This window comes from Ascaphus truei, chromosome 1 (assembly GCF_040206685.1).
Source record: "Ascaphus truei isolate aAscTru1 chromosome 1, aAscTru1.hap1, whole genome shotgun sequence".
In the NCBI taxonomy this organism is placed as follows: Eukaryota; Metazoa; Chordata; class Amphibia; order Anura; family Ascaphidae; genus Ascaphus; species Ascaphus truei.
Window position 1 is genome coordinate 538,035,697 of NC_134483.1, and position 12,483 is coordinate 538,048,179.

General features: G+C 39.6%; 1 protein-coding gene across 4 annotated transcripts in view; it reads left to right on the forward strand.

The window, feature by feature from the left end:
- Nucleotides 1–10,979: 10,979 nt before the first annotated feature.
- Nucleotides 10,980–12,483, forward strand: part of DYSF (dysferlin) — a 406,918-nt gene continuing 405,414 nt past the window's right edge. For all 4 annotated transcript variants that reach the window (XM_075573113.1, XM_075573169.1, XM_075573215.1 and 1 more), the window contains exon 1: nt 10,980–11,175. In XM_075573113.1, coding sequence (XP_075429228.1) covers nt 11,088–11,175 — 88 coding nt within the window. In that variant the 5' untranslated portion in view covers nt 10,980–11,087. The remainder of the gene's footprint in view (nt 11,176–12,483) is intronic.

Consider the following 12,483-nt stretch of genomic DNA (forward strand, 5'->3'; position numbering starts at 1 on the left):
CAGCTGACTCAATCAGTCCTTGCTGAGCCACCTGTGCTGAAGCAGGGATAGCCTGAAACCCTGACCTTACGGTGGCCCTTGAGGACTGGAGTTGGACACCCCTGGTTTTGGCATTCAGTGAAAGCTTTGTACCGCTAACAGTATGACTGTTTATTGTAACACTTGCACCACCATTTCAGATTTTTTTTCCCCTTATACAATTCCAAAGATTGTGTTTAAGTGCAGTAGGCGTGCCACATTTATTGCATTTATTAAAAAAATTGACCGTTCAATTTGGCCAAGTTTCTAGGCATGTAATGTGCTTGATGTAATAACTTAAAAGGTAGCTATTTTCCTAACCGTGAATATCCTCCAATTGTTTTCATCGGTGATCTCCAAGAAATCCTGCTAATTAGAGGCGTAACTGATACATGGCTAAGCTCCATCTGGTCCCGCAGTACTGTATAGAAGAGCTTTTGAAAAAAGATAATCTTTTTGTTACTTAGATAGCGTTTTTTTGTATTTGAAGACCCAATTACTACTATTAAAAGGTCCCTCCCAGTTTCCACATAGAAAGCTATGATTTTTAACCAAAGCCGTATACAGTAGTGTGAAAGAATTATTGACAGGAGGGCTATAGAGAAGACAAAGGGTCTGGGGTTACTGGTCTTTCATCTTGTCTCCTCTATTGTATGTGTTTGTCTGATAAGTGTTTATTGGTCATTCTGTGTACAGGATGGAATGTGTGATTGGGCAAGGTTTGCTCTGCGATTATCCCAGGTAAATCATGTACTCCCTAGGAATTTGGGAGAAACAAGTATTATGGGATGGCTGCAATGTGGAGCTTGTGGATTGGGTGAAGGGATAATATATGCATATAAAATGAGGGTTATATGTAATGTATAAATACTGAGACTGGGATGACCCCACCTCAGATCACACTGAAACAGCTTGTTGATGTATCATTTCCTTGTGCACTCGTAAATAAAGATTCCTTGATACTCGCCGGTACCCCAGAAAAGGCTGCAATCACAGTAGCTAGAAACTTCAAAAGGTAATTTAAACTTGAGATTTCAATTTCTTCCAAGCTAACATAGAAGGAACAGAACAATAGATTTTATGTCAAAATAAATGCATATATTGCATGAGGTATTTATGCCCGCAATGATGGCTGAGCTATGCTTTCTTCTATTTTAATGGTATAGAAAATCTACCCAATCTACAGGCTATATTGCTGAAAAGGAAAGATTATACATTTTTTAAATTAGGGAAATGTTGACTTCATTGCCAAACTCGTGCAGCCCAATTTTACGATTTTTACTTATTAGATCTGTCAACAAATGTGTTTAGCCTTGCTATATCTCTATCTATCTATAGATGTCCATCGATCAAAGCAACTTCGTGAAAGAGACCTTTTTAATTAAATTAATTCTATCCATGAGGGATAATTAAAGATTTTTCCACCACATCCAATTCTTTGCATATTTATTAACTAATTGGGTATCTTTTTTTAAATTTACAGAGCTTGTTAAAATGTAACCAAGATTACAATCGCCAGATATTTAAGAGGACGTAACTTCTGAAATGGATAACTAATATTTGTTTTTTCCTCTCTCCGCCAAAGAATCTCTTGATTTAGTTAAATTGGCCTTGTATCCTGCAAAAGACCCAAAGTTGCTTATGTTGCAATTTATAATCTTTCACGTGTTGCTGATTTATCCATAAACAATGTAATCATGTTGTGAAACATGTAGTTTTCTTGCCAGATCTGATGCCAGAAAAGATTCTTTAATAGTAAAGCTAAAAGTTTGCCATCTCAAAAAGAATGGAGGGGGATAGTGGACACTAAATGGGACGTTTGATCATGGCTCTTTCGCCAAATGACCGCTTCCGTTCGGCCTCAGCCGGTCCGCTGCTGGAACCCCCGCTGTAGGCCGCTTCAAAGGTAAGCTTTACGACCTGGTTAGGTTAGGATAGGGGGTTAATTTAAGGTTTTTTAGCTGTTGGGGTAGGGGGTTAAATTAAAGGGTTTTAGCGGTTAGGCTATGGGGTTTGGGTATTAAGGCATAGGGTAGGGGTTTTAGGGTAAGGCACTTGGTGATGAAGCAGCAGGGTGAGTCCCGGTGAAGCACCGGTGGTCAATTGGTCGCAACCAAATGTCTTAGACGGCAGTGGACAACCCTGTCGAAAGATTTAAACAGGTGCACTTCAGGCCGGACCTGCAAAAACAGCAGGCCAAACACACAACACTACATGTATCCCCCTTCTCACAGCACAATCGCCCTCTTTCTTAATCATAAACACCAAATTCACTCCCCCCTTCTCTTACAACACACACCTTCACCCACCCCATGCATAGGTGTATACAGGTATATAACGCAGACTGTTGGTCATATTAAAATATATAGAAAAGGAATTGGAGAATACTCCGTATGAATATTACAGCCAACAAAGTTCTAACTAAAAACAACCAAACTGATAGGGGAAAAACAACTCTATCCTTTAAACAAATATCATCTAAAAAAAAGACATAAATACAATTACGTGCCAAAAAGTACTTTAATGCATGTATAGTGTATCAAAATACATATGATGTACATAGTTACAAATTAATATCATAGAAAGACCATCAAATCATTACTTTAATTTATCCCTCTAGGGGTGAGACAATTCAACTCATGTATCCACTTAATGTGTTTTCCTACCTATATATTCTCCCTGTCCCCTCCTCTCAGTGGTGGAAAACAAATAATAATCTGATGTGAATTTGCTCACTGAGCTCTGTTAGCACTTCCATACTTCACGTGTAGAATATTGGTGTTCCATGTCATGCTTTCCTATATGTTGGCAAGATTATCAACCCAGGCAGTAGCAGTCGGAGGATACGTCGGCTAATCAAATGGACTTTGGATAATTCATCCAAGGAAATCGTAATCTCTACCATTCTCAGGACCTTATCTCTTCGAAGAGGCTTTGGATGTCATTATCTCGGATGGAAGAAACCTGTTTCTCCCCCCAAAAGAGATTTCTGACCACACCTACTTCTAGAGCACCAAGAAGAAGATTTCAAGAAAGTAAATTCTTTAGGCCATGTAAAACCAACTGGGTTTTGGTCAACGCATTGTAGCATCAACAACTTGCACAGACTTCTAGACCTTTTAATATGAGGTAGAACTCCTGAAGATCTGGTGGACCTATCAAGGGACAACAGTTCAGTAGTGGGTCGACTATCCCTGTTCCTGAAACACGTCTGAACAAGATCATTTTGTGACCTCCATATTACTTCAGGAGACCCTGAAGCAGAAAGCACCTCCTCCCTGGGAGCGTTGTGTCTGCGGTGTGAGCTGCTCAGTGGTCTCTCGAACACAAAGGGAGGAATTTAGAGTTTGACAATTCCTGTTCTGGATAGACAGTACGGACTTAGATTTATTTGATGTGCCATAATAACAAGGTCAGATTTATGAGTGCATTTCTGATTGTTAACTATCTTATTAATACAATTATTTTCTACGCTATAGAAAGCGTTCCTTGCTCTCTCTTCTAGATTTTCTGACTGTGAGTCTTCGGCGCACTCTGCGCCCGAACACTGGAGATGCTTTTCTCACTTCTGCCCACAATGAGGATGCAGTAGCCATCTTGCTCACTGGCATTCTACCTATAAAAAGGCAGAGTATGGTTTCATGTTTCCTCCAGGAAGTTAAAAGCAGGGTATATATACACCCCCCACAATCAATAATAAAGTGATAAACCCCAAACTGCTGTCTTTGACATCATGCCTTTTCACTTCAAAAAGACCTACTAAGGTCGAAACGGTCGTTGTGTATGGCGCAATAAATTTGAACTTTTTGCAAATCCGTGGAGTGCTGGATCCTTCCTTTTCATAGTTCAAACTTGGATGTTTGTGACAGGTATCCCTTTGAACCAGCAGCACCGGTAATACTGTTATGTTTATATGGCTTATGGTGTGCAGCACATCACTTTATTTGGCTATTGCTAGCTGTCTCTATTGTGCTAGCACCTAATTACAGACCCCTTAGGGGCTACTGATTTTCAAGATACTTTTGCATTTTTTGCACTAGCTTGGTATCTTACATCTTATATCTAAATTTATTAATTTTAATGTTGATATTCTTTATGCAATATAGTTGACCCGTGTTAGGCTGGTTCAAGAGGTAAGGCCTTTTAATCACATGGAAGAATTGGGCAATTTATCATTTGGTTTAACTCGTAAAGTAGAAGTTAAAACTTCCAATGAGGAAGAGATTAGAAATATTTTATCTAAATCCACTCCAGAGGAGGCATTTGGTCCCGATAGACCAGTGGATTACATTAACGATCTAGAAAGATTTAAAAAGAAAGAAATCGAATATTTCTCACATGGCAGCACGCTAAGCGAATATTATAAACAGACTAATCCCTAGGGGTTTTAGGATTCGCAATAGGCCTACCATTGGAATAGAAAACCCAGAATTTTGCGAAAATTGGTGCAAGATAGAAGAAGTGGGGAAGCAACTTTCCACAACTAGGCATGAGATTTTGAAAGTAGAGGTTATTATTGAGCACACTCGCCAAAACGATCCTACTGTTAAATTGCTAGATGAGTTGAAAACAAAATTACAGAAATTTAAGGATGATCTCATTTATTTCAAAGAACAAAAATTTAAAAAAGTTGTGGGGGATTATAATGACAATTCTGTATATCAATGGACTAAGGCCGAAAGGCGCTCTAGATTCCAGACTAAAGGGAAAGGTCCACGACAACCCAAAAGAGGAGAAAACACCAGCGACTCTGAGGCGAGTTCAGAAGGAGTACGTGTACACACACCAGGGCCATCTCATCCATCAGCATCTTTTTTTTAGGAAGGACCAAGACAGCAGACAAAAAGGAAAAAGTCCAGGAGGGGCAAAAGGAAACCAGCGGACACCTCCGATATTAAGACCACGTCAATGAGCAATAGGCAGAACATGGTCATCAACCTTTCAGATTATCCCCTCTGTAGCTGAATTGGATATTTTATCCAAAGGGCTCTCCTTTGTACCAACTACCCCCCCCCCTAATAGATTTGGTCTAGAGGTGGAATTATATAAACTCGAAAGGAAACTTAACTTGAAATCTTTTTTCTCCACCAGGGTACCGAGTGGACATCAGGAGCAGCAACAACCACAGGTATCCAATCAGCGACAAGGGGTATGTAAATTAAAATCCAATTTTACACCACCTACTAAGAGTCCAGCAGTACAGGTTTTTATGAATCTTGTGAAAGCAGATATTAATACTTATTTTAAAAGTAATCATCGCAACACACCATAACCTGTCGATGGACCAAAAAGAATGTTTAAAAAAAATAGTGGATAATCCCAATGTTATTCTCAAAAGAGCGGACAAGGGTGGGGCTCTAGTGCTGCAGAACTATATCCAGTACAAACAGGAAGCTCTCAGGCAATTGTCAGATGAGACATGTTACATTAGATTACCTAATGATCCCACTCATGTATATAAAAAAAGAAATAGAAAACATTCTTTTGTTAGGACTAGTAATATCAGTGTTGATCAAAAAGATTTGATCAGAAAGAAACCCCTTAAATTAAGCACTCAATTGTCACATATATTATAATGGACACAGTGGTCCTGCAGTTTTGTACTGCTTGTTAATGTTACTTGGTAATTTATGGATATCTGAATCAGAGAAGGCATTTCTTACAATGGAGAATCCAAGGAGGCCAGTTCTATACTTATTGCCCAAGGTGCATAAGAGTTTGCATAAACCTCCGGGGAGACCTATTATATCTGCCACAAATTCAATTAATCAGCCACTTGCAATATATGTGGACACCTTTCTGCAGCCATTGGTAGTTAAAAAACAGTTGTATATTAGAGATACGTTTGATTTTCTGGATAAAATAAGGTCTGTACAAATTCAAGACAGAGAGCTATTGCTGGTGACAATGGATGTCACCAGCCTCTATACTATCATTCCCCATATAGAGGGACTTAATGTTGTTAATAAAAAGCTTGAAACCACACATACTGAGAGCCCACCAGTAGACTTCATCATGCTGCTTCTACATTTTATTCTGCAGAAAAATTATTTTCGTTTTGAAACCAATTATTATTTGCAAATAACCGGGACTGCAATGGGGAGTAATGTGGCATCTTCATATGCTAATCTCTTTATGGCGGACTTTGAAGAAACTAATATTATTAACACTACTTATTACACTAAAATATTATACTATGGACGCTATATAGATGACTTGTTCTTTATTTGGGAGGGGACGGAGTTGGAGATGGTGGAGTTCTTTGAATATTTAGAATTATTACCGACACCAGTAAAATTTACAAAAAATTGGAGCAAAACAGAAATATCTTTTCTGGATGTGCTCATTAGCTATGATGGTCATACCATACATACAGATTTGTATCGGAAGCCAACCGATAAAAACTCCACTCTACATGGCACCAGCTTCCACCCTGACTCCCTCAAACAAATGCTCCCTTTCTCACAGAAAATCAGAGCGAGTAGGATTATTGATCGACCAAAACAGCTTGAGAACACACTAATAGATATAAAAGAAAGATTTATCTCAAGAGGACATAAACGTAAGGATGTTACACAGGCCTTAGAAATGGAGCATTTACCAGATATATCTAGGGACAAGTCAGATGTTATGACTTTTGTTAGCAAGTTTACTACGGCTAGCAAATTCGTCAAACAAGCCATTAGGAGACATTGGAAGGTGTTACAAAAACAGACGTTGCCTTAAGTCCCATTTGCGATAAATATCCCAGATTTGCTTACCAGAGAGGGGCCAATCTTAAGGATATTTTAATTAAAGCAGATAGAAGTAAGCATTATGTCCAATCACATTTTATGAGTGAACCTAGGCCGGGTTGCTTTAGATGCTGTAGTTGCTCAGTCTGTATAACCCAAGTGATTCAGAACGGCGCTAAAAACCACAGTGCTTAATAAACAGTGATATAATATAAAATGAGTGTAAGGTGAAATAGAAAAATTCTCAACCTTCAGAGGGAATTGTACAGATTCCCTAAAACAACAGTGTACATCCAGGGTATGAAGGGAGCAATGAATCAGGAACACCCCAAAAAAGAAAAAATATAATGGTGCAGTAAAATCACATGAGGATGGTAAAACAAAATGTGGCTCATGCAAAATGCCTACTTACAAAAAGTAAATGGAAATTCAGTGTGTAACATGGAACACGGCAAACAGGAACTCAGGAGGGCTCGAGATGGAACTCAGGAGAAAACACAGCGGAGAGGAACCAATAGTGCAGACCAGTATGTAATTTATAACATTAAAAGAAGCTACAATATGTACTCACAATGTGTACAAGTATAGCAGGCACATAAAATAAAGCAGTGGATCTCGGTCTGTAACAGCTTAACTACAGGTAGTGAATTTGTACACCCTAGCAGTGGCAAAAAATACAGAATACGTAACAGAATCACCTGCACTACTACCCATATCGTGTATACAATCAAATGTCCATGTGGACTGATTTACGTCAGCAAAACGAATAGAATGCTCAAGACGGGGCACATTGAGCACAGAAGTAGGATTAAGAACAGGTCGGATGATACAGTATTGATTACCCACTGTATAGAGCATCAACACACTACCTCATCATTGAGAGTTATGGGCATTGAGCACATTAGGACAGGCAACACAGGTCAGGATAGAGACACTCTACTATTACAACGTGAAACCTTTTGGACATTCATGTTGGATACAGTATACCCCGCTCCACTGCAGCAAGGGGTTCTGGGAAATGACATGCAAATGAGCACTCTGCCACCTTTTGTCTCAAGCTCGTATTACACAAGCAAATCCTCAAGCCAATGCATGCTGTTTTAAACAGAGCTTTTAGACAGAGGCTGGGATGCGATGCAAAGCCATTAAACCCACTCACAGACATGTTTCAACCTTGATGGGTATCATCAGTGTGAGGTTGGTTGTAATGGCTAAGCTGGTTTGAGACTAGACTAGGTATTCACCACAATTATTAAGGTTATGGTGTATATATAGACTCATCTGCCCAAAGATTCAATTTTTAATATTTTATTACACATGGGAGAAATCATTAGCATGAAACAACATGTTCCTGACATCTTTATCGCTCTTTCCATCAAGGGTGTACAAGATTGTGCTTTTTTGTTTCTTTCAATAAAAGAAGTGGACTTTTTTTGACATAATCCCCACCCACTAAAGAAGAGGATGGCCACGGATTCATAAGGATGGCAGCCCCTGCGGTGGGCGGAATCGGGAGTATTGTTGTGCAAATTAAGAAACTGAAAAGAAATGGAGCAGTGCCATAACCTCGCGAGATTTTGGCCGAAGGACCAACCACGTGAGGAGGATTGATGCTGGAACGCGGAAACGATTACATGGAACGCATGAGGAAGCATGTGCGTGACACACTTCCGGGTTCACCCGGAATCAACAAGGAACTGCAGCAGCAGTGGGGATTTTAGAAGAAACCGAGACATTATGTTATAGCCAATCGGAAGCCTAAAGATAAAACTATCAATTGGAATTACATGTGTTGATTGCTATTTGTTCAGCTGTTTGGGGTTTATCACTTTATTTTTGATTGTGGGGGTGTATATATACCCTGGTTTTTGTCTTTGGCATCATGCCTTTTCACTTGAAAAAGACCTACTAAGGTCGAAATGGTCGTTGTGTATGGCACAATAAATTTGAACTTTTTGCAAATCCATGGAGCGCTGGATCCTTCTTTTTCATAGTTCAAGCTTGGATGTTTGTGACAGGTATCCCTTTGAACGAGCAGCTGTTATGTTTATATGGCTTATGGTGTGCAGCATATCACTGTTTATTTGACCCCTCCAGGAAGTTGCCATAGTATGGTTTCATGTTTGTTCCTGTATACTTGCATCCTGCCTTGACATCAGCCTGTGACCTGGACTCCGATTCTCTGCCACCTGCCTCGGTACCTGCCTGTGACTCTTGACTTCACTATACTAATTTCAGGCTTTATGCCTCGCTTCAGGTTGGTGATTCCATATTCTACCTCAGCCCTGCGGGTCCGCTTCTTTTCTTGAGATGAGCATCATTATATTATGCTCTGGCAACAGCATGAACCCCACTATGGAAGTGAAGGCTGTAGCTGCCCACGGGCAACTTCTAGGAAACAATGAGAAACGCCTCTCAGATCTAGACCAACACCTGGCTCTAATATCCTCTTAGCAGGCTCACTGCTGAACTGGATACCCTCCAGTTTGGACCAACCCTAGCATCACCCGCTCATGCGGCTCCTACAACCCTTTGGGAAACCTTGCATAATGGCCCCTCACTATGGAGGAGACCCTACTACCTGCAGGGGATTTCTAAACCAGTTCTCTATCTAGTTTGAGCTCCAGCCATCCATGTTCGCTATCCATCGGGCAAGGATGGCGTACAGCTCCCTGCTCACCAACGAGGCTCTGGCATGGGCCTCCCTGATTTAGGAGAGAGATACTCCCCTGGTGAATGATTCTATGGCCTTCATCCTGGCCTTTCGGAAGATCTTCGAGGCTCCACCTTAGCAAACTTGATACCCTCTACAATTCAATATGCAGTTTTGTTCTCCAATGCAACTACAACACAGGGGTCACACCTTTTGGCTCAGAATACTGTCTTGCAGCAGGATTATATTCTCACACTAAATAAAAAGCATCCTATTACAAAGTTGTATCTGTAGAAAAAGGCCTTACATCCTTATAGGATATCGTAAGTACAATAATAATGAGTTCGAGAGTAATATAAAGTAATATCTATGATTTATTGTATACAACAATATTCCGTAATAAAAGAATAACGGAGCATCATAGCTAATGAGCACATCCAGAAAGATCACTGGCGTAGAAATATGAGCATTCACGTTTGGTCCAAAACACACCTCTGTTGAAATCTTATTTTCATAATACCTTGCCATGTCTTATGTACAATATTTTCCCCCATTCAAACAACATAAGCCCACCCCCGTCCTAAATCACGGTTTTACAACAAAGTATAAAAGCTCTTAGCAAACGACGTTTAAGTTTTTGCCTTCAATATATAAATGCAATCATAACTTCCTTTTTCTAATACTTAGACACACGTGAGTCATAGCAATAGATTCAGGCGATTATGACGGACGCAGTGAGACTAATTTTGACCTTGTTCCTAAATGTGAGTGATGAATGAATATCTGTCCTTGGCACCTCTTACTGCTGTCGTGTGTGGTGTCATTGCATGCGACTCTTTGCAGATATGTAACTCTTAGTATGTACAGTGGATGACGTCACATGATATTCTCATTTTTAATAAAGTCACTCTTGAATACTTTCTTAGCTACGCCCCCTGAACCTTGCAGAACCCTCCAGAGAATGACTTTGAAGGTAGCTCCAAAAGGATCCTGTTTATAAAGTTGTCAAAAGGGCCATATTTTAATCCCATCTGGTAGTTCTAGTGGTCCATACAGTACGTGATAACCCACCAATTAAATCCTTTTTGAAGCTCTGGCCAGACCCAGGAAGAGTCTTGACCTGTCATAACCCCAATATATTGTATTTTTAAAATCAAACTGTAGCTACATTAACAATAACCCCCAGATTGATTCAAATACATAATATTTCATGACATCATGACACCTTTTATTGAAACACACAGTGCACAAGATTGTGAACCTCACAGGGTTCTTCTCCGAGTTTGACAGTTGTACACGCAGATTTTCTATGCAATTTGTAGTATGATCATTTTCAGTGGGTTTGGAGAGGGTATGCAGGATAGATATAACTGGAAGAGAAAAAGAGGGAAGTAGCTAATAAAATTAATGGCAAAGATTATAAGGCGTGTACAGGATCTTACTGGCCGCAAAAATTTTTACTTCCTAAATTACGCTTGGCAGTTGTCTTTTCAGTCACACAAGGCTGGCACATGGAGTTTATAGAATAGGGGCTAGTACCACTTTAAAAGCCTGTCCATGTGACAGAACAAATGTGTTAGTGGCTTACTTGTCCAGTGAAGCTGGAGAGAGAGGAACTCAGGGAGCTCCCAGCATCTAGGAGAGGAAAACTGAGGAATAGCACAGTTACATAGCCAGGAGGAATGCTCAGGGTCTTCATCCTTCATGCTGAAAATGTGCAGACACCGGACACAGACATTAGTGATTCTTACTGCTCTATGGTGTTTCAAGGTAAGGTTATAATATTCATATAACACAGGGAGAGACAGCTAATACAGGCAGTGGTGGGGGAGGAACTGCAGCAGAGAAGCATGACTATGCACCAACAGCTGATGGTATTTTTGGAAGCTACCCACCCCCTCCCATCCTCCATCTCCCATCCTCCATCTCCCATCCTCATGTAAAATGAATGACCTGTACTTCAGTCTGTATATCAACTCAGCTCATCTGCCCTTATGATAAGTGTGAAAAGTAATCCATGTTCCCAAATGAGAAACTTCAGTAGTTTTCACAATGAAAAGTAAATGTTAATTCAACAAAAGAGACGTTTATGAACTAACGTAATGCCACAATTAAGAAGTGGGGGTAACCGACTAGTCAAGTGAATTAGCTCGCCAAACTACGCCTATCCCAAATAAATAGGGCTGAAGTAGAGGCTCAGTGAGTAAAGGCTTTGGCCGAGAACACTGGGTGAAATCCCGGTGACAGCTCCATGTGACTTTGTACAGCGCAGCATACAATGGCAGCGCTGTAAAAAAAAAAAAAAAAGTATTAAACTCAAATGTTATTACTAAACACATTAGTTGAGGTATAAGTGTTCTTGTTGGTACAGACAGCAGTGAAATGAAGCATTTATTTAGATTAATTTGATTTATTTTTTTCAGGCCATGTGCATTGTGCAAACTGGGTCCAAAGATCTTTGTCTTTTTCCCCCATTTTCTGCAGCCTGTAACGGGCCACTCACTAATATAATAGAGTGTCATTTATTTGCCAGCTTTGGTAGCAATACAATGTGTATGTTTATGGTAGTATAATGCAAATCTTGATAAACATGCTCAAAAGCACAAAAACTTTTTTAATTTTATCTACATAAAAAAAACTAGATTAAAGCAGCAATACTACATTTCCCTTTTTTGTCTTATTTTTATATGTATAGCATGTGACAATGTATAATTTTATATTCTTATCTAAGCTGGCAATAGTTTGGTGTTATAAATCTGTAAAAATCCGGATTGTGTGCCTAACTAAATGGCTGCCTTTCAGTTTCAATCAATCCTTCAGTCAGTGTAACTCAGCAGCTACAATGTATCCTGATTTTATAGTAAGGTAACATTATCTATTGTTACAGTTTGCAGCTCAAACTGCTGGGAATATTGGCAACAAATGACCACAAACAGGAAAGTGTTGCAAAGATATTGCACTGCTGGGGAGATGGGCTAAACCTGCTATAGCAATTAAAGGATGCTCAGTATATTCAAACTCATTAAAAATGACATTGAGTTGAATTTGAAATAAAATAGCACATTCGTATTTAATACT